We start from the raw sequence: 22,506 nt of genomic DNA, 5'->3' as shown, positions 1-22,506 counted from the left end.
AGAGAGAATCACACTGAATTCTAACAGAACAGAAAACCATACAGAGCTAGATCCTTAAGGACACCTTGAACTGTCCTGATTTCTACTGCGACTTAGACATGGAGGTGAACCTTGTCACTCGCATGCATGGGAGAACTGTCCCACTGCTGGAACCTGTGTGTCTGGGTCAGAATGCTAACAGGTGGATAGAGATACTTAGATCTAAGAAAGGTGTTAATTTCACAGCTCTCTTCCACCAGGCAAAAAGGCCTTCAATTTCCAAGTCAATCAAGAGGCTGAAAATAGAACAATGTACTAAATAGAGCCACAGCATATAATAAACTGACAATACGGACTCCGCTTAATTAAAGTGAAAAAGATGTCCCTTATTTCCTTCTCCTTCTCTTTCTTCCTGGCTTCTCTCTGTCATTTTATGTAGATTCCCATGTAGCTTTTCTCTTATTATTTTTTTTTTGAAATAGACTTCATATGAAATCAAGACTAGGGAGTCAATCATTAATTCCTTGCATGTAAGTTATCTGCCCTTGGCAGTAGATGCCCCCAAACTGACACACCAATATTGGCTTCATTTCCCAACAATATAGTATCAGCTCCCAACTACCATTCCATTAAGACCAGGGATGACTTTGGTAAAAAGTGCCAGAGAGTTAGGGAGTCCTGTGACAGTAAGAGACCCAAGTTAAGTTAAAGTAAGTACAGCAGGCATGGACCACAACCTACTTTTAAAACTGTAATTTAGAAGAAGAAATGACATCTCCCAAACCTTATGTAACCTTATGTCTTCATGGATTAGAGATTGGCCAGTAAGCTTCATCTTTGTTATCATTATTAGCTTTCATTTACAAGAATATCTTATTGAGAGGAATAACTTCTGCATTGTTTTCGAGATTCTGACTTATAAGGAAGAGTTATAAACATCTGGCTTCTAAGAAATGTAATGTACAGCCACAGATATTTCTTTCATCTCAATGTCATTTTCACTTCATTTACTAAAGAACAGTGGCTTACACTGTCATAAAGCAAATTGTAATCCAGACCTCCTAATATTTCTCTTTTCCTTTATTCTAGTCAAGGACTCTTATCTAAACCACTTTGCTTCCTGCTGTGGAAATGGTTTATATTCTTAAAGGTTTGCTCTCAAGAGGGGAAAAAATGGTACTTAACCATTAACCATAGTAGTAAAATGTCCGTAATGTGATATTGTTAGTACCCACACACGGTCTATTTCACGGAAATTGTAGTACAGACAAAACACACTTTAATAATGTGATCCCAGGGCTCTAGGGCCACCACTGGGCCGGCTATTAGCAGTCATGGAGCTGGGATGGAAGTCTGCACGGTGACAATAACCACCGCGATTCAGTGAACACCTACTGTGTGCCAAGGACAGTGTTACAGACCTTAGAATCACGTCTAATTCTCCCAACTATCTGAGACAGTAGGTCTTCTCTCCATTTTACTTTTTAAATTTTTTTATTTTTAAAACAATTTTTGGCCACACTGCACGGCGTGTGGGAACTTAGTTCCCTGACCCGGGATTGAACCCACACCCCCTGCAATGGAAGCGCGGAGTCTTAACCGCTGGACGGTCAGGGAAGTCCCTCACCTCCATTTTATAGGTGAGGAAAGTCTGGCTTAGGGAGATAAAGCAACCTTATCAAGATCAGACAGGCATTTGGCAAACTGCCTGGCCTCCCTGCCGGGTTGTTCTGCAGGGTTAGATTCTATCCATTTTAATGCCACAGCAGTAAGACCTTGGACAGGTTGTTTTCCACCCTGAGCCTCCGTTTTCTTCATCTATAGAATAAGAAGCCTACTACTAGCCCTTCAAAGGGCTGCTGTGACAGTGAACTAAAGCAGGTAATACACATAGCACAATGCCCCGTACCTAGTATGCGAGCAATAAACACCAACTAAGGAGAGAAGATGACATTGCTGCATTTTTATGCCTTCCTGGCAATTTTTACATCCTAAAGTTCCCAGAGTTCTTGCTTTTTTTTTTTTTTTAACTCATCTGTATTTAAAATATTGTAATACTTATCTCTCAGGACACTATGCATTGAGATGTTCAGGTTTTATTCTGGTAGGCAGGGGAGGGGCAGAAAATAGAGAGATACTGAAATAATTATCTTTATCTTCTAGTTCTCAGTCTTATCTAGTTCCTCAGTATCATTATATTCTGTATTTACCTATTTTGTCCAGACCCTGAGAAATCCAAACTATGAATTTATGTATTTATCCTTCTAAGGCAAAACAAACAAAAGAACAGCAAAACTATTAAAACCCTACCACCAACTTCCGACTTCAAGTATAAAATATCCCAGATTTAAATGCTACAACCACATTTGCCTGGTGGGTACATCTTTCTCTGTTTATGAAAGTACAGTCATGGGACTTCCCTGGTGGTGCAGTGGTTAAGAATCTGCCTGCCAATGCAGGGGACACAGGTTCGAGCCCTGATCCAGGAAGATCCCACATGCGGCAGAGCAACTAAGCCCGTGAGCCACAATTACTGAGTCCACGTGCCACAACTACTGAAGCCCACGCGCCTAGAGCCCGTGCTCCGCAACAAGAGAAGCCACCGCAATGAGAAGCCTGCGCACCACAACGAAGAGTAGCCCCCGCTCGCCGTAACTAGAGAAAGCCCGCGTGCAGAAACGGAGACCCAACGCAGCCATAAATAAATAAATAAATAAAGATTAATTAAAAAAAAAAAGTACAGTCATGTGCAAATGATTTATCTCAGCTTCATCCTGTTATAACAACCCATCAAATGTATATTCCCCATCCACCATCCAAATGGGTAAATAAACTTTTCAGCTGACATATAACATGGCACACCTTCTCTGCCACAAAACTGTCTCCTATTACTCAGCTCTAAATAATACAAAAAGAGCTTTTACTCTGTTTAACTGACAAAAGTCAGTCAATTCTCACCCTTTCTGTTTGAGTAACTTTGGCACTAGGTCCTAAAACTAAGTTATAAAAGTAGTGGCATAGCCTCCTTGGCATACTTTTCCTGAATAGTTGTTTCCAGAGTCACTGATTCATTCAACCCAATATTATTTAGCACCTACTATGTGCCAGGTATGGTGCCAGGTCCCTGAGATACAAACACTGAGCAAAAACAAGGAGGTTATAGTCTGGTGGAAGAGACAGAAATGCACTGAATAATCACACGATCACTGCAACTCAAACAAGGGCTAGAAAGGGACATGCTACATGCCTATCATGGGGGGATTTGACCTGCTTAGGGAGGACCAGTGGGCCTTCCCACAAAAGCAACACTTGAGCTGAGGTATGATTAAAGATGATAAGGGGCCCATGAAGTAAAAAGAGGCAAGAAGAGCATTCTGGAGAGATGGGAAGCAGCAGCACGGGTAGATGGAAGAAGGCCAGTGTGACTGGAGCACAGAGACCAAGGAGAAGCTTGTTATGAGCTGAAGCTAGAAAGGCAGGTGAGGGCCAACGCAGATCCCCATGGTCAAGTTAAGGAGTCTCATCTTTATCCTAAGAACAATGGGAAGGGACTGAAGGGTGGTGACACCAACTGATTTGTATTTTGACTGCAGTGTGGGGGACTAGAGTACAGTAATTCACAGTGGAAAGAGATGAACCAGTTAGGAGGCTGCTGCAGTGATCCAGATAAGACTATGGCAGTTTGGACCAGACCAGTGATGAGGGAAATAAATATTTAGAAGGCACACGTTGACAATACCAAGTGTGAGTACTGTATTATGAGCTGTGCACGCATGCTTGGAATTTTGACAAACAACCTGTGAGACAGGTATTCTTTTCTGTATTTTATAGATGAAAATGACTGAGGCATGCAGAAATTTGTCCAAAGTCCAGGTGGTAAATAACAGAACCAGAACCCAAGCCCATGGTTATTCAACTTCAAAGCCAACTACAATATTATTGTGTAAAAATTAGAAATAGAGTTAGAATAAAGGGTCTCTACAGCCAAATTTCAAAACTTAGAAGTTTCTTGATCTATTTCATCAAGGTACCAATGATGAGCCCTGAAGAACACGGCCTTAGGACTCCCCTTCATAACATGGATTCTCTTCTGAAGGTTTACACCACAGAAGGCATACCTATTTCAACGTATCGGCTCGGCAAGTCCCTCATTTCACTGGCATGCCGTTCCTTCACCGAGCATATCTAGAAAAGAAATTCACAGGTTATTTTATTCATCTGATAGAAAACTCTTCATCACATGTCATTCACTATATGGTACTTTTGCTAAATTAGCCATGTAGCACTGAAGATGGAATGCACACAACCTACCCTGTGACTTAAGTGATAGAAATTAACTTCAATGACATATAGCAACCATTACTTACATTCTCCAACACTATTCTTCAATAAAGTTTTATTCGAGGACAAAGAAAGGAAGGAAACTAATATAGTTTTAATATGGTTTCAATGACCCATTCTCTGCAACTCTACTCACAGATTCCTTCTATCTATCTCTGACAGAAGCACAGAGCCAAAAATGCCCAATGGCTAATCTGGGCAACACCCACAGTAGGTCTTGTGTTTCTGATCACATATTAGTAACATATTTCACTGTTGCTTAATAATACTTTGCAAAAGTGTCACATGCTCTTCTTCTTCTCTTGAGCATATTAAAATCAATGTATTGTATAATTTAAATCAGGGGTGGCAAACTACAGCCCGGCCCCTGATCTGTTCTTTTTATGGCCTGGAAGCTAAAAATAGTTTTTATATTTTTGAAGCCTTGAAAAAATGAAAAGGAGGGAGGGAGGAAGAGAGGGAAGGAAAAACAGAAATAAAAGGAAAAATACTCAGCAGAAACAGTATGTAGCATGCAAAGTTTAAAATATTTACTACCAGCCCTTTGCAGAAAAGTTTGCCAACCCCTATTTTAAATTATATGTATACAGTTTGGATAGAGATTTTATATATTTATTTTTGTATATATCTCACTTACACACAACCCTTAACACATATGTGTGTTAACAGTGGATGTTTTAGGGTGGTTAGACTAGAGATACATTTTCTTTGCTATATTTTCTAATGGAAATGTATTCTATTTTGTAATAAGAAATGAGAAAAATTCACGTAAGTTCAGCCATCCAGGTTAAGACTGAGCCTCAAATGTCCATCAACAGATGAATGGATAAAGGTGATGTGGTACATATATACTATGGACTATTACTCAGCCATAAAAAGAACAAAATAATGCCATTTGCAGCAACATGGATGGACTCAGAGATTATCATACTTGTGGTTGCCAAGGGGAAGGGGGCTGAGGGAGGGAAGGATTGGTAGTTTGGGATTAGTAGATGCATTCTATTATATACAGAATGAATAAACAACAAGGTCCTATTGTATAGCACAGGGAACTAAATTCAATAACCTGTGATAAATCATAATGGAAAAGAATATATATATGTATATATATATGTATAACTGAATCATTTGGCTGTACACCAGAAATTAACACAACATTGTAAATCAACTATACCTCAATTAAAAAAAAAAAAAAGGCTGAACCTCAAGTTAAGTACTGATCTTATACAACTTTCATCAGGGACTAGGTTTTTTTCCTTTTTCTTTTAGGCAGCATTTATCGTGTTAATTTATAGCTGCAACCCTAAGTATAGCTACCATACGAAAAATTCTAAAATACAGAAAACCCAAAGGGAAAAAAACAAACTATTATCTGTTGTCCCAGAACAAAGCGAACACTATTAGCAATCCACACTTTTGGGGAAGCTACTTTTCTCAACCTAAAATTACTACAAATAATTTAATGTATTATTTAAACGTCCTCACATAATTCTTTAATGTCTTTATAGTATTTCATTACATGAATATACTGTAATTTATTTACTCAATCCTATTTTAGACACTAGTTTTTTCTTCTATCTATCTCTGATGCAAGCAATAGCGCAATCAACATACTTGTACATAAAACTTTTGGACTTTTGTTTCCTTAGGATAAATTCCTAGAAGTAACATTGATAGATCAATGTACATTTTTTTAAGGTTTGGTTTGGCTAATGGCCACGTCCAAATCACTGTCCAGCAACACGGCAACTACATGACAGTACAGCCACCCCCTGGTATCTGCAGGACCCTGGAGGATACCGAAATCTGAAGATGCTCAAGTCCACTAAAGGAAATGGCATAGTATTTGCATATAACCTACAAACATCCTCCTATATGCATTCAATCGTTTCTAGATTACTTATAATACCGAATACAATGTAAATGTTAATAAACAGTTACTGGTTTCTAGCAAATTAAAGTTTTGCTTTTTGGAACTTTCTGGATTTTTTTCCCCCAAATATTTTCAATCCGAGGTTGGTCGAATCCACTGATGCAGAACCCACAGACACAGAGGGCCACAGTACTCTCTTCCTCTGACACAGGACGTGAACCCAGTGCTGTGGAGGTACAGGCATTGACTGAGAAGTGGCAGGCTATTTTCTCCTTTGATTGCTTTCTGTCGTTTGTTTCCTGTCCGTCTCAGACGATTTCCTGTCCGCTCCCCCAGTTTTCCTTCTCTTCGTATAAGTTATCCACTCTTCTATCCATGCTTACTAGGGAAACTACTAAATTGTCTAATAGGCACGCTCCACATGCCAACTGAACAACTGCTTTATTTAATGTGTTGATAAAAGTACACAAGGAGCAGTGTCCCATGTGGTTTGAAGTGTAACAATAATATATATATATATATATATATATGAAATAGCAATATTAATTAGCACTTTTTAGCAACTACTGGGCACCTGTCCTGAGCTGAGGGCTTTGTAAAGCAGATAGAGCTCTGTTCTTAGGAAGATTATGGTGCAGTGGGGGAGACAAACAACTAAATAAGGCATTTACTGAAGTCTGATGGAGAAGTACAGAAATACAGAGCAGGGGCATCTACTAGCAGGGATGGAAGACTTCCTGGAAGAAGCGCCATGTAAGTTGAAGCAGGAGATACAGGACAGGTGCAAAAGGGCAACTTGACAGCTTGGGGCCCTCAACTGGAAGGTAATCAGACAGAAGCAGAGAGGATAGGGGAAGGAGGGGCTAGACAGGAACACAGGGGGCAGATCATCATGAAAGAGGAAGACGTCATCCTATGAGCAGTGAGCATCCTGGAGGGGTTTAACCAGAAGACTGACATCACCTGATATGCACTCTGAAAAGATCATCCTGGCTGCACTGTTTAGGGCAGAATTAAGGGGCGCAAAACTAGAGTCAGGGGACCCGACAGGGGGATGGAGAGAAGTGGCGAGATCTGAGAGAGAGTGACAGACCTTGAGGACTGTCCGGGCCTCTTCCAATCCTCAGACGCCCCTGAAAGGTGATACTACCAGCTCTAATGTAGACACGAGAACACAGAGGCTCTGAGAGCTGCCCAGGACCTCAAGGCTGGAGCTGGGACTCACGCTAAAGCCTGATGGTGTCTCTGGCCATCCTACAGCCTCTGTGAAGACAAGGACACATGACACCACTGGCAGCTGGGCCATGGCCTATTCTATCCCCTCGGTGCTGTGGTCTGAGCTCTGTCCCAGCGAGCCCGTACGCAATCTTCTCCATCACTACACACACACCTCCCTCCCTCTTTCCCTCTTTCCCTCTCCCTTTTGTCATCTTCTATCCGTCTCCTCCACACCTGCTCCATCCACCCCGGCAATAATGCCTTCCTTTACGTACCACAGAGACTCACCAATCACACTCCAGCCTCAAGGATTCTGCCCCTCCTGCTCCCTCTGCTGACACCCCCTCCCCGACAGCCGCATGGAGTCCTAACCCTAACCCTAAGATTTAAGTTCAAGGTGTCGGCAGGGCCGCACTCCCTCCAGAGGCTCTAGGGAAGAATCTGTTCCTTGCCTCGTCTAGCTTCTGGTGGCTTCCAGCATTCCTTGGCTGCATCACTCCAATCCCTGCATCCATGGTCACACTGCCTTCTCCTTTTCTGGGGTAGCACTCCCTCTCAGAGGGCCCACCCGGATAATGCAGGATAATCTCAAGATGCTTAATTAGTCACGTGTTTTGCCCGACTCTCTTGCCGCATAAAGAAAACATTTATAGGTGGTGGGAATTAGGACCTGCTATCTTTGGGGACCATTATTCAGCCTAATAGAGGAAGCATTTCTGGTAACAATCAGCAAACTTTTCACATGTCCCAATAGGCTAATTTCCCTTGTCCTTCACCGAAAGAAAAGCAAATCACAACAGAGGAAAAAGCCACTTGGTCCATCTAAGAAACTTAAAAAATATCAAGAACATCACTTTACTGGATCAGTAACCACACGCATGGGATAGGGAGACTGGGAATCACTTTTTTATCATAGACTTTGGGGGTACAACCGCCTTCCTGTTACCTTAAATGTGAATCGTGTTGTGTTCATTTAACACATGGAAACAATGACCACATGTTCAATTAAGAAAGAAGGAGAACCTGAATCATATCAACGAGACTTTACCTCAGATTAATAACACTTATTTTGGTGATAACAATCACTGCATTAATAATTTTTATGCTTTTCTTTCCATAGAAGGATTTTAAATAGCCATGTCTCTTTCATGACTTTTCTGGAATTTTATGGCATAACAATGACAGCTGATATTTATTAAGTGCAATATGCCAGATCCTATGCTAAGCTCTTCATTTAATCCTCTCCAAAACATGTGATGTGAGGACAATTAGCACTCCCATTTTACAGATGAGGAGAGTAAGACTTAGAGAGGGTCATGCAGGAAGTTAAGTGGAAAAGTTGGAATGGATCCTAGGTCTGTGTGACTCTTTAGAGCCGAGCTCTTCCATTAGACTACTGCTGGATACTTTCTCACAGCATCTTTAACTCAGCTAAGTTTTAGTTTACGTTGTTTAGATTAAGGTATACATTTTTAAAGGGAAGAAAACAACTTTTGGCTCTGAAACATCTAATACGAGAAAAACAACTAGGCATGAAATAAAGGTGAATGGATTGGGGGCCTCCTTTTGCAGAATAGCTTCATTTACCCAGGCACATAATAGGCAGATAATATACATGACAAAATAGCCCCGAATCTTATCATCCGTAATAAGCCTGGGCCTTTACTCCACCAAACTACTAGCGAGCAAGCAGGACGATTTCATTTCAACCTTCTTTTTCCACCGTCAGTCCTAATGAAGAAGCTCAGGATCAAAGCTACGGGAAATGAAAAGAACAATAACGAAAGGGACCCAGGTGAACCAACAACACCTAACACATGTTTTACATATAGCTAAGGCCAATCGGGTTATGGGAAATTTAAAAAGGATCAAAAAGGCAGGACCATTCTGAACATGGAGAAGTTCAGGAGAAAGGATAGATCTGAAAACCTATGCATATGGAAGAATTCAAGCATGAAATGATTATCACATGACGATAATATGCAGGTGAAAATATTCTGGTTCCAAGAAGCCATTCAAGGACTCGGACTCCTGTGGACCATCTTCGGTAGCTCTGTAGCAACACAGACTTATGAGAAAGACAAGCAAAACTACCTTGACAGAGGTGCCCCAGCCAATGATCAGTGTCACATTGTCCTTCCAGCAGAGGCTACAGGGGTACATATCGGGGCGAAGACTTATATCATCCCGGGGCACATTGGTGATTCTTTGCTTTGAGGTGATGTCAAAAATCTTCACACCCTGGAAAATGAAATAGCATTAAGCATCCTCTACTTGGGAGAAGGAAGGTAAAAGAAAATTTATTAATGGCCACTGCTAAACATCAGGGATAACCAGCACAGCAAAGTATCGACAGTGTTTTTTAGGTGCTGCTGGGAGCCACAGAAATGTTCCTACTCCACAAGAATCCTGTGAAAACCCAAAACAAAAGAAAACCTCTGTCCTTCTTTCTAGGCAAACAAGATTTTATGAGTGGATGGCGCAGGCCACTCAAATCCAACACAAGTGGGAAATGTACAGATGTCAACAACTGCATTTCCAAAAAGACAGAAAGTCACATCTCTAACTGTATTGTTCCACCACAAATATGGGGTTTGGTTTTCAGAAAAGCTTTGAATCTGAAAAACCACTATATAAAGAAAAACACACCTGACATTTTAAAGTACTCAAATGGAAACATCAAGCAAGCAGCTAAATGAAAATAAACCAAGAGGCCACACGTCTGTTGACCTTGACTGTGACCCAGGAGAAGTAAAAAAAGTCCTGTCTAGCACGGTAGATTCTGGGAGGTTTCTACCATTCAAAATGGAATAGCAGGGGACTTCCCAAGTGGTCCAGTGGTTAGGACTCTGCGCTTCCAGCGCGGAGGGCGTGGGTTCGATCCCTGGTTGGGGAACTGGGATCCCACATGCCACGCGGTGAGGCCAAAAAGAAAAAGGAATAGCACTGATTTGCTAAATTATACCTCAAAATTCCAAAAGCTATGCCAGATGTCCAAAAGGTAATTTTTAAACTTTCTACTCGCCCTACTCATATTGAGTAAACTTGAGATAAGTGAAGTACCAAAAATTAGGATCCACTTTTTCAAAGGCAGGCCTATTTTGGGCCTGTGATTATACTGAGAGTAAAAGAAAAATCAGCAATATCCTGCCCTTGTTTCATATCAACTGGCACTTGCCCTTGGCTAATAGGCAAATGGTATTTTCAAGACCACATTCCCAATGCAGCCCTTTCATTATTAAGATGCCTTTTCATTTTCTTGGCTATTCTCCATGCCTCGGGTTTCTTCCTCTAAAATAGAGTCCAGAATATGTTGGCAATTACTCTCTCATGAACACCAAAAGCAATGTAATTTCTTTACCCTTCCAGGTATGATATCAATCGCCACATGTACCTTTTAGAAATGGCAGTGACAGGACATGGAAGCGACCTAAGTGTCCATCGACAGAGGAATGGATAAAGAAGATGTGGCACATATATACAATGGAATATTACTCTGCCATAAAAAGAAACGAAATTGAATTATTTGTAGTGATGTGGATGGACCTAGAGACTGTCATACAGAGTGAAGTAAGTCAGAAAAAGAAAAGCAAATACCGTATGCTAACACATATATATGGAATCTAAAAAAAAAAAAAAAAAGGTTCTGAAAAACCTAGGGGCAGGACAGGAATAAAGACGCAGACGTACGTAGAGAATGGACTTGAGGACACGGGGAGGGGGAAGGGTAAGCTGGGACGAAGTGAGAGAGTGGCATGGACATATATACACTACCAAATATAAAATAGATAGCTAGTGGGAAGCAGCCGCATAGCACAGGGAGATCAGCTTGGTGCTTTGTGACCACCTAGAGGGGTGGGATAGGGAGGGTGGGAGGGAGACGCAAGAGGGAGGCGATATGGGGACATATGTATATGTATAGCTGATTCACTTGGTTATACAGCAGAAACTAACACACCATTGTAAAGCAATTATACTCCAATAAAAATGTTAAAAAAAAAAAAAAAGAGGGAGGAGATATGGGGATAAAAAAAAAAAGAAATGGCGGCAGGAGCTGCATCCCTGCCCTTTGTCGCAGCCCTCTCGGTTCAGCTGTCCTTCCAGCTCTGAACCAGCGTTAGGGAGACCGCTTGTACCATATTATTGGCCCAGGCAATCAGATGGCCCCTCCACTTCACACTCCTTATGTTCCCTTCTCCTTCGTGCAGAACTGAAGACTTCCACCTGCTCATCCAAGACCGCTCAAACAGCAGCAACTAGGGGCAAATATCACAAAAACAGAATTTTAGAAACCAAGAATCATATATCAAATTCCTTATTATTTTTGCTTGTCCATTCACCGAGTAACAAACTGTTCTCAGCCTTTTAAATGTAGGTTTCTAGTGGTACATGATTTGCATTTTGGAAAGTATTCTCACTCTGTCTTACCCTATCCAGGGCGCCGTTTAATTAAAATGTGTTTGAATGTTGAGGTTACTACACAGTCCAGCCACAAGATGGCACCAAAACACCAAAGTTCAGGGAAAATAATGTACGCTAGTCGAAAGATTTTTATCACAGAAAGTTCTTCAAATAGTTGACCATGAATTAATTTATTTAGTAAATTGGGAAATCAAAACCTGATCATGTTTTCCCTGAAAATAAAATATTAGCCACAGATTAAACTGCAATGATTAGAAGGGGTCTTTCACTTAACCCTAGAAAAATAATTTAACAATGACTTTTGAGCAGTAATTCATGTCATAACATAAGAGAAATTTGCTTTAGGATTAATCTTCTATAAAAACTTCAGAGTAGCTAAGGTCTTTACTTTAATCAAAACCTCTACATAAATATGTAGTTCTAGAATTCATGCATTATTAAGGATACAATAAAAATTTTTTCTTGATACATCCAATTTAAATCCTGTAAAGAAAGATCTTTATACAGTATGTCATTTAACACATACAAGGTATAGTTTATACAATGTGTAACTTAAACTATATAACTTTAGACATGTAATCCTGAAATATACAGTTAACCTTTTAAAAGCAATTGCTGATGAGAGATTCCATAACAGAATTTTAAAAATTCCTATCATAAGCATCAATTTCAGTTTACCTTAGTATATCCCACCCCCAAAATAGGGGGAAAATTAGGGAATAGTAGAGAGTAAGTTCACAGTATTTATATTTCTTACATGTCTTTCTCAATGGTTAGGCTCCTAGAGCCAAAAGCGGCAGAAAAAAAGGAAAAAAAAAAAAACCCTAAAATTAAATAAGCGTCCACCAGCACTAATAAGCCGAGTTTAGTCAAGTGAAAATGCCAGAAATGTATAAAGTTCTCTATCATCCATGCAAGAGCAAGGTGGCCTCACAACATCCACAGGGGAGACTGGAGACAGGGCTTCTACTGAGCACAGGTGTTCCCATCGGATACACACAGGACAGAGCTCCTCTACATATGCTCAACGACTTTCTAACCCAGCTCATCCGCCCCCCGCCCAGGTTCCAAGATATCACCACCACCAAGCCTCCGTGCCTCCAGCTAGTGACACTTAGGTACGGCCTCCACCTGTGATTCAGCCTCTCCCTTGGCCATGACGCAGAGAACAGAGCCAAGGCGGCCACGGAGTGTGTGCAGCGTTTTGTGACGGGACAGCTCTGAAACTTGGGATCCGAGGTGAAGGCCTGAGAACACAGCTCCTGCCACATATAAGATCACAGTTCACTAAAGACAGGTAGCTAAAGACAGCTGTATTCCACACGAGGAACTGGTAAGGTCACAATGCCTGTCTTCCCTCTGTGGCCTGGGTCAGGCGGAGGGGATTGTAAGAAGTGGGCGGGGCCCGGGAGTGCTCCACAAGCACCTGTTGGAAGGGAGGATTGGCTGGATGGCCAGGGGGAGATGCACCGTGGCATCAAATTCCCCTCCCTCACCAATCCCCACCTAGAAATGGCCAACATAGTGTTAAAAGGGGAATAATCTGTACCTGGGTGAGAAAAATTAAATATGCCCTCAATTTTAAATTAGAAATTCTGTAAAACATGATAGAAGGAAGATCCCAGTGAAGGCTGTGGTCCAACTCATTACAAGAAAGAGCCCACCTCGGTCAAGTGTATAGCAGAATGACACTCGGTGCAGTGGCGGCTGGAGGTGAGGGGAGTCACAGGGAAAATCTCAGGCAGGGACACAGGGGCCTTGATCAGCACCGGCAGAGTCACACCTGAATAGCCACTCCTGCTGTTGCTTGGAGACACAGCTTGGAAGAAAAAAGCAGGCAGGCTGGCACAGGGGGGCAGTTGTGCCAGTTATGTGAGGTGGGCAGTGCCTGTAGAAACTTACCCTAATAAATACAGAAAGCAAGCTTTAACAAAAATACAGCACTTCCCTGCTGCACCAATGATTACATTCTTTCGTAGCTGTTTTCCCAACGGACACTGTGTTCCAATTCAGCAAAAATGAAAACATAAAACTTCCTTCTCCCACCACTGTCCAGAGTAAAAGATGTGGAAACGTTCTCACAAAATCTACAGACAACCTCACAGCCACTTCTAGTAAATATGAGCTAACAAGAAGAAAAACTAGCAATATGGAAAAATACACTATTTGGAAACAATAAAACTTGTCTAGGGAATAAGAAAAAATCTCCCACTCCTGACACCACATGAATAAGACATTCCATAAAGCAGAGAAGAACTTTACAAATAATTCTCCTTATTCTCAGGTGACAAGAAAATTAAGCAAGAAATTAATAACAAAGGATAAGAAGAGCAAAACAGAAAAAAAAAAACTGAAATAGAAAAATACTCTCTCTCCTTGGGTAAAAGAGGAAATCGAACTGCAACCAGAGCACTTGGAAAATGAAAATACAAATAGCACAAACCTAAACTTTAGGGGATGCAATCCAAGTTGTAAACAAGGGAAAGTCCATAGCTCTCAAAGTTAATAATGAACAAAAACAGATGTGTGCGTACTAGCTACACAGCAGAAACAAAATACTTTATCGAGGGAGAGAGAAGGAGAACTAAATAAATGGAAAGATATATTACGTTCCTGGATGATAAGACTCAAAATTCTCACCGAAGAGCTTAAGTCTTACGAAGTTAACCTACGATTTTAATGCAAACCCAAAGAAAATCCCAAAGGAATTTTTTCTAGATCTTCCAAAATGCTATGAATTCATTTGAAAATATGTGAGAATAACAAGAATTTTTTAAAAAATTAAGCAATTTGGGGGTGGGGCTGTGGATGTGCCCTGCCAGACAGTAAAACATTATATGAAATTAACACCGCAAACAGTATAGCAGTGGTCTCAGAATTGACAGGTGAAGGAAAAAGGAAAGAAAAAAACTGACAAAGATGAACCAAAATGATAAGGTCAGACACTGGGGGAAGGGACATGGCTGTCTGTGTGTGTACGTGTGTGTGTATGTAGGACCCACAATCTTTCTGGAGGGTCCTTTAGCATTATGGGCTCAAAGCTTTAAAAATGTCCCCAGGAAGTCCTAGCCTAGAAATTTATGCTAACAAGTGATCTGATAAGTGAGTAAAGAGGTATGTAAAGTTATTTATAATGGCCAGAAATAGACTGAGTAAAATGTAGTAGAGCTAGACAGCTGAAGAGTATACATTCATTTTTAAATGATTTTATATATGGACTCCTATTAACAGAAAAAGAGGTTCAGGGCATATTAAATAAAAAAGCAGATTGCAAAACAGGATTAAATATGATGACTTTTAAATAAAATATGAATGTGTATCCACGTATAAAAATCTGAAAGACACATTACAAAGTAATCATAATTAATTCCAGAAAGAGGTGACAGGTGATTTTATATTATTTCTATTTTATAATTACTCCGCATGGCACATGTGAATTATTTTTTATAATGTTAATATACAGATGAAAATCCATTCTCTAATTTTTATAGTCAGGATAATTTAGGGGAATATTTGAAATAAAACAATATCAAAAAGTTCACTGGAACTTGAAGGAATGTTTGCAGCATCCTGACCATGCGTTAGAATTAATTCACACAAACTGTACCTATTTTTGAAATAAAACATTTAACTTTAGAAAATTGTTAATAAAGTCCTGTTGTAATTCCAATTCAAATCAAACTCACTCCACTCCATCCTTTCTGTTGTGGTCAGTGTGCTTTCGGTTATAGGATGAAGCTGAGGCCGCCGGCCTCCTTTGTCCCCTGCTCTAGCTCCAAGGGAAGCTTCCAGCAGAGGGCAGGAAGAAAAGGAGAGAATGCTGAATTCAGTCTGAGTTTTCAGAGTTCTATTACAATAAACCTTGTGTAACCTGCTCTGACACAAATCAAAGGAGCAAAGGAGCTTCTCCCTTATTTTTATAATTCGGACGGAGGCATCAGTGGTACCCATTCTGTGCCACTGATGGGTACTCAAAAACAGGAGGTGGGGGGCAGCTAATATCCTAGCTTCTGTAAATGAAATAAATTTTAACTAATTTCCATTACAATTTTAGACACGATTCATGTTATTTTTCCCATGTCTTTCAAACAGCGGTAGTTTCATCACTTTATATTTGAAAACTAAGAAATTTATATTTTATATAAATTTTAATATAAATTTTATATAAGTTTATATTTGAAAACTAAACAAACAGCCTTAAATATATTAGAGAGGACCATCATTTCGGAGAATTCTTCCGTAAGTCAAAATAACTTCCCCCTGATTTCTTGGTTCTGCATACGTCTTACGGTCATGCTGGTTCTGAGTCATGGGATTGTGAGCACCATTTTATATCTAGTTCACTGAGATCATGTATTTTCTTCTCATCTTCCTAGCAGACTGCAAATCCATCGGGGAGAGAAACCACATCTTACACGTACTTTGCTAGACACACAGGAATAACAAATATTAGATACTGAGGAGGCTTTCCTAGGTCTGCAAGTCTTATTCTTTCCTTTGTTGTCCATACACACAATGTATTTGCTACAGGAAGAGTTGTGTGATTCCCAAATCCTCGGCCCATCTTTAGTTAGTAAGGTCCCTACACTATTTCAGACACATTGGCATCTGCCCTAATCTCAAAACTCTACAGGAAAAGGACCCTGAGACTGATTCATCCAAGGAAAACATCCGTACCTTGAGAAAGGGCTCATTTATTCTGACTCTATGTCCTACTCCTGAAATGCTGGTCTCTTTCCCTTTGCTCAACGCCAGAGGATATAATTTGTGTACAACTTGTCAAAAATTTGAAAAGTCCTTTGAAGGTGAGTCCTCCCCTAACTGCAGCCCCTTGATTTCAGGGATGTCCACTGGCCTCTCATTTGGCCCGAGCAGTGAGTGATCCCTGGAATGGGTTTGACTGCCTGCTCCAGGGCTCTCTGGACTGTCACAGGGCCCACTTCTCCTGGTCGTCCCCTCACCCGGCCTGCCTCTCTCCTCTATGTTACCTGCCTGACCCCTTGAAGCATTTATTTCTGCCTTCCCTCTCCACTCCACTTAATTCTTTTTTTTTTTTTAATTTTTATTTTATATTGGAGCATAGTTGATGAACAATGTTGTGTTAATTTCAGGTATACAGCAAAGTGATTCAGTTATACATACATGTGTATCTATTCTTTTTCAAAGTCTTTTTCCATTTAGGTTATTACAGAACACTGAGTAGAGTTCCCTGCGCTATACAGGAGGTCCTTGTTGGTTATCTACTTTAAATATAGTATTGGTACGTGTCAATCCCAAACTCCCAATTCACCTAATTCTTTACTTATAAGTCCTATTTCCTAATCCACACATAGTATAAAACCTTAAACGTCAGCTAGTAATTATGGAATTAGTCCCATTACTGTCCTTTGAAACTCTCCAAGCACAACCATGCTGTACATACAGGATTTGATGGATAACATTCTGTAAGACATACAGTTTCAGACGGGAGGGACCAGGATTTTTCCATCCTAATCTGTGGGAATTTCAGGCAGAAACACACTATCTGGCAGGAATGCCAAAGAAAGCTCTGTTTCGTCAAGTAAAGACGAGACAATCTGCTTTGCTTACACACATTCTACGCTAATTTAACTACCACAAAACTATCTGCCTGTATTTCACTGACATTTAATAAAATCCATTTCTTTCTTGCAGCCATAAAACTGCCTAGAGACCTACTGAGCACGAATCTTCTACAAAGCATTTTAGAGGGGAAGCCATTGGGTGAACTACCCTTAAAAGCAGCTGCTTAATTTATTTGGTTCATCTTCCACAGCCTGTAATACTGAGTTGTCATTATCACAACACTGAGAGCAATTTAAGCTCAACGGGAGCTAAGTACATAGAGAGGAAAAACTGTTTCCAAGAGGTCTATCTTTTTGTTGGAGAAAGTATTTTAGGGCTTTATCTCCCATAAATCCACATTCTGGCAGTCAGCACTCTCAGTACTTATATTTCAATAGGAGCCCTCAGATCCTCAGCAATATACTTTATTCTCCTATGTTTTGTGCTGATAAATCTATCTAGAACTTTCCTGCACCACATCCCAGCATCTCCCACACATGGGCAGGATTCCTATTGGGCTGTAATAAAGCTGCCAGTTCTGGTAGCCTAACACCCGTCATTACCCATCACCATTCTTCCCTCATGGAGGAAAGGGAGGGTGATTGGCCCTTTTTTAATCACTTTGTGATCTTCCAAGTATATAAATCATTTGAGTCCTTCAGGCTCCCTAAACACCAGCATCACTGCTTGCTCTGAGTCTGGGGTCTAATAAGCCCATGGGCAAGGGTGTTCCACCAGGAAGGATCGAGAGGCTTGGAGAAAAGACTCCACAAGAGACAAAACGCTTGATCAGAGAAGATGCTGGAGTGCGAGATAATAAAACAGAGAAATAGTGAAAGAAAAGCAAAACCCAGCAAGTTAAAATATGCCAAATAAGGCTGTCCCAGTAAAAATAGACAAAGGACATAATGATGGGGAGGACTTGTCACAGAAGGATTTTAAAATCCAAGACTGGAAGAGATTAGGGATAAAATTGAAAAAGTCAAGAGGGCAAGTAAAAAAAAAATCAGTGAGCATGGAGAAGACCTGGGGTGGTAGCTGGGTGCTGACAGCAGATGGGAGTCTTGAATCTTGATGGAGGCAGAAGTGACCGAGAAGAACCCCACAGAGCAGAGAACACCTTTGTCCTGCTTCCTGCTTTGGCTCAGTACCAAAGTTTAAAACACACAGCCTTTCTAAACATCACTGAGAGAGAACTTAAAACACGTAGGAAGAAAACAGGGATTTCCCAAATATATTACTGCTTTCAATTCGGTGGTTATTTCCTGGACAAGTTCTAATCCGTCCATCCCCTTTCCCAAAAGGTGAGTTAACACGTTTAAAAGCAGTTAAACACAGGCCAGATACTGCTACCAGAGAAAGTCTCTGGACACAGATGGATTTCCAGAGGCCACCTCACAGGCTATTTGTTTCCAAGCAATATGTGAATAAACACAACTAAAACACAACACAGGTTTTGGACAAATCCTTGAAGTTAACTATTCCTGTGAAAACTATGTAGTCAGAAATACGCTTTGAAATTTAAAAAAACACCGTATCAACGTAAGGTAACAGTCAATTTAGTGACCAAGAAATACAAGCTATGGGTTCAAGGTGAACCAACGAAGTTAAACATAAGAGATGCCACTTAGGAGCAGTCCCTTTATATTAAAAAAAAACCAAAAAACACACACACACACACACACACACAAACAAACAAAAAAAAAACTAGCAATGACAGAGAGATACAGATCTATGTATCTACTTGCCCATCTATATGGGTTTAGCAGTCAACTGTAGCCAGCATGTGAGGCAGACTCCTATTCAAACTAGCAATCTGCAATTTCTGCATATGCAACTCACAATCGTAAATGGGATTCCAGAAATGAATGGGGCATTTAAAAATTAGTTTTACCACTAAAAACAAAACAAACAAGCAAGCAAACAGAAAACCTTCCAGGTGGGTCCTGCAGACTTAATAGAGCTGGTTGTTCATGTCAAACACCTTGGGTCTGTTTTTCAGTTTGCAGCTGTCTGAGGGTCTGTTTCCTGGGGCTGGCTTCAAGGTTGGACCCCTTGCCCCGCTAAGAGTAGAGAAAACACAAAAGCCATCCACTGCGTGATGAAACGAATTAATGTTCTGTGCGATGAACAAATATCTCCAATTTTAACTACGCATAATCTCAATTGTAGACGACTCAGGGGGAGATCTTTGCACAGCGAGGTTATGAAAAAGAAACACAAAACTGCTAAGTCTTGAATAAGAGAAAGAGTCACCTGAACACACAGGTTTATGGATCTGAACAAGCACTTCACTCAATGCAAAGTAAAGCAAAAGGGAACCAGCAAGGACCTACTGTATAGCACAGGGAACTATACTCAATATTTTGTAATAACCTATAAGGGAAAAGAATCTGAAAAAGAATATGTATACACACACACATATATATATATAATGGAATCGCTGTGCTGTATACCTGAAACTAACACAATATTGTAAATCAACTATACTTCAAGTAAAAAAAAAAAAAACAAAGTGAAGCAAAAGGGGAAAAGTAAAGATCAGGACACTGCCTACAGAAGAAACCAAGTGAAATGAATCTGCCTTTAACTGGGCACTGTGGCTTGTCTTTGAGAACCTCCAATGAAGCAGCAGGACAGATGGTTTGGGGGCAGACTCACATCTATGGAGTAGAATATATTTGTCCTCTTTGTACATGGTTCAGCATCTACTCTAAAGCCTCATTATGACTCCTATATAATGCCTCCCTAGAACAAGAATAATTATTCCAGGTTTAGCTAAAATTGGAGAAAAGGCTGCAGGCTATTCAGTAAGCAGCAATAATTTGTGCTCAAACTGACAATAAATATCAAACGGACAGTCGTCAATTGTCCTGGCTTCTACGGTAATATTAAAATCTGCCCCGAGCTAAGAATACAATCAGAGAAATCACAAAGGAAGAGATATAAGTGACTAGTAAATAAAAATGCTCAAAATCACTAATAATTCAAAGAAGTTACAAAACAGCACATTGGACTCTCTTTCTATGTATATCAAATTGGCAGGCTGATACAGTGAAACAGGTCCTCTAACACAGATGGTGTAAATCAGTATGTTTTCTGGAATGTACCTTTACTTGGCAGTTATGTCTCCAAAGCCTAAAAGATAATCATAATCTTTCACTCAGTAATTCTAATCGTAAGAATCAGTGCTAGGAAAACATTCAGAAACACAGACAAAAGTTCATGCCCAAAGATTTCTAGCTCCATTACAGCATGATTTATGCTAACCCCAAACTGGATACAACCTAATGGTCCAATAATATGAGAATGATTAAGAAAAGTAAATAGACCCACAGGATGGAATATTATGTAACCATTAAAGAACATCTGAGCTAAGATTAGACTTCAATAATGTAGGGAATTTCATATGATTTACAATGCTAAGTTGAAAACAACAAAAATAGTTGGGATTACTTTATACATTCTTTTATTATTGCTTTTTATTATAAAAGGCATGTTTTCTACCAAAAAAAAAAAAAGCAGAAAATAAAAGCCAATGAAGGCCAGAAAGAACACTAATAATCTTGCCCGGATATTGTTAATAATATATGTTAATATTATTAATATTGTTAATAATTTGGTATACAGCTTTCCAAGAAACTGCTACACCAGACATTTATATTTCTACCAAAAAAACAAAATCAGACCATACATATATTTTCATAAAGTACCTCAATAGAAGTCATCTAGCAAATGTTGGGCATTTTATTTGTCATAACGAAGAAAGAGAAAAGCTGGCATGCAGGAACTGGCCTGCCGTTCGTGTTCTCCGGGTGAATATAAACAATCTCACAGAACACCAACATCAGACAAGGCCCCGTGACCAGGTGATGAGGACAAAACCAGGACCACTCCATAATCATATCTGAACACTGACAGGATATCAATGTTTTCCAAGCCACATAAATGACCAGACACCTCCCTATCCTGGCTAAAAGGAGAGACTGCTGCTTCTTTATCAACATGTCGTTAGCCTTCATTTGGTCTGTCCTCCTTCTAGATATGATGTATTAAGATACCCAGTGGTGGAATTACTCTTGCTTCCTGACAGCACTGGATCCAGAGCAAAGTTCTGCTTTCTTAAACCTTCCCCAAACCATCTTTCATCAGCCCAAATCCTGTAATGCCCTCTTTCTAACACACCCTCTTCCTCATGCCTGGTGGGTGTGTCCCGGAGATCTTTGGCCGCAGGGCACTGACACAGCTAATTCACCACCGGTAGATGTTGATTTTGTTCAAATTTGCACTGTTACAAACATCAAAGAGGAATACCAGCTGAAAATGAATTAGAAAACTGAGAGGGATCAAACAAACAATTAGGGGGGGGAAAGCCCCAAATGCTTAAAGACAAAGGACTGCAAAATTACCCCAACAGTGCTATATACGTACATATATACATACACATATTTTTTCCTCTCAAAAGACGGAATACTCATTTTCCTACCAAATCACCATTCTGATTAATGGTCTTATGGGCTAACTGCTTTCCACCAGCAGCATTCCTCCTATCTCCTTTTGGAAACGGACCACCATTCCTGAAATCCAGATTCTACATGCTCACAGCACCTGATGTGGACCCTCTCTAACCAAGCTGTGCTCAAGAGGCAGAACTATTCACACCAAATAGCCCTGTGAAATGACTGTGGTGTAGTCTGTACTGGTGACACCAACTTATAATTGCAGTAACTGTGACCCCTTGCTATAGAGCCTTGTCTTACAAAAAAAGGGGGGGGGAAGGGAAAAACTTCTCAAGGTTAATGACAGTTATTTATATAGCCTTATCTTTTTAAAAATTTTATGTTGTTTTATTTTTTTGTCGCAGTAGAGTTGATTTACGTTGTGTTAGTTTCAGGTGTACAGCAAAGTGATTCAGTTTTATATATATATATATATATATATATATATATATATATATATACACACACACATACTTTTTCATATTGTTTTTCATTATATGTTATTACAGGATAATGAATATAGTTCCCTGTGCTAAATAGCCTTATTTTAAAGAGAGAGAGAGCGCATGCTTCCAGTGTTAATGACAGTCC

The 22,506-nt window shown here is 40.1% G+C and overlaps 1 protein-coding gene across 1 annotated transcript in view; it reads right to left on the bottom strand.

Moving 5' to 3' along the window:
* Window positions 1–22,506, bottom strand: part of VPS41 (VPS41 subunit of HOPS complex) — a 187,689-nt gene that overhangs the window by 57,036 nt on the left and 108,147 nt on the right. The window contains exons 8-10 of the mRNA XM_061198413.1: window positions 11,548–11,667; window positions 9,506–9,652; window positions 4,098–4,164 (exon numbers count right to left, since the gene is read on the bottom strand). Of these exons, the coding sequence (XP_061054396.1) occupies window positions 4,098–4,164; window positions 9,506–9,652; window positions 11,548–11,667 (334 nt within the window). The remainder of the gene's footprint in view (window positions 1–4,097; window positions 4,165–9,505; window positions 9,653–11,547; window positions 11,668–22,506) is intronic.

This window comes from Eubalaena glacialis, chromosome 8, assembly GCF_028564815.1.
Source record: "Eubalaena glacialis isolate mEubGla1 chromosome 8, mEubGla1.1.hap2.+ XY, whole genome shotgun sequence".
NCBI classification, from domain to species: domain Eukaryota; kingdom Metazoa; phylum Chordata; class Mammalia; order Artiodactyla; family Balaenidae; genus Eubalaena; species Eubalaena glacialis.
The sequence above is the reverse complement of the archived record's forward strand: the minus strand, read 5'-3'. Positions and strand labels throughout refer to the sequence as shown.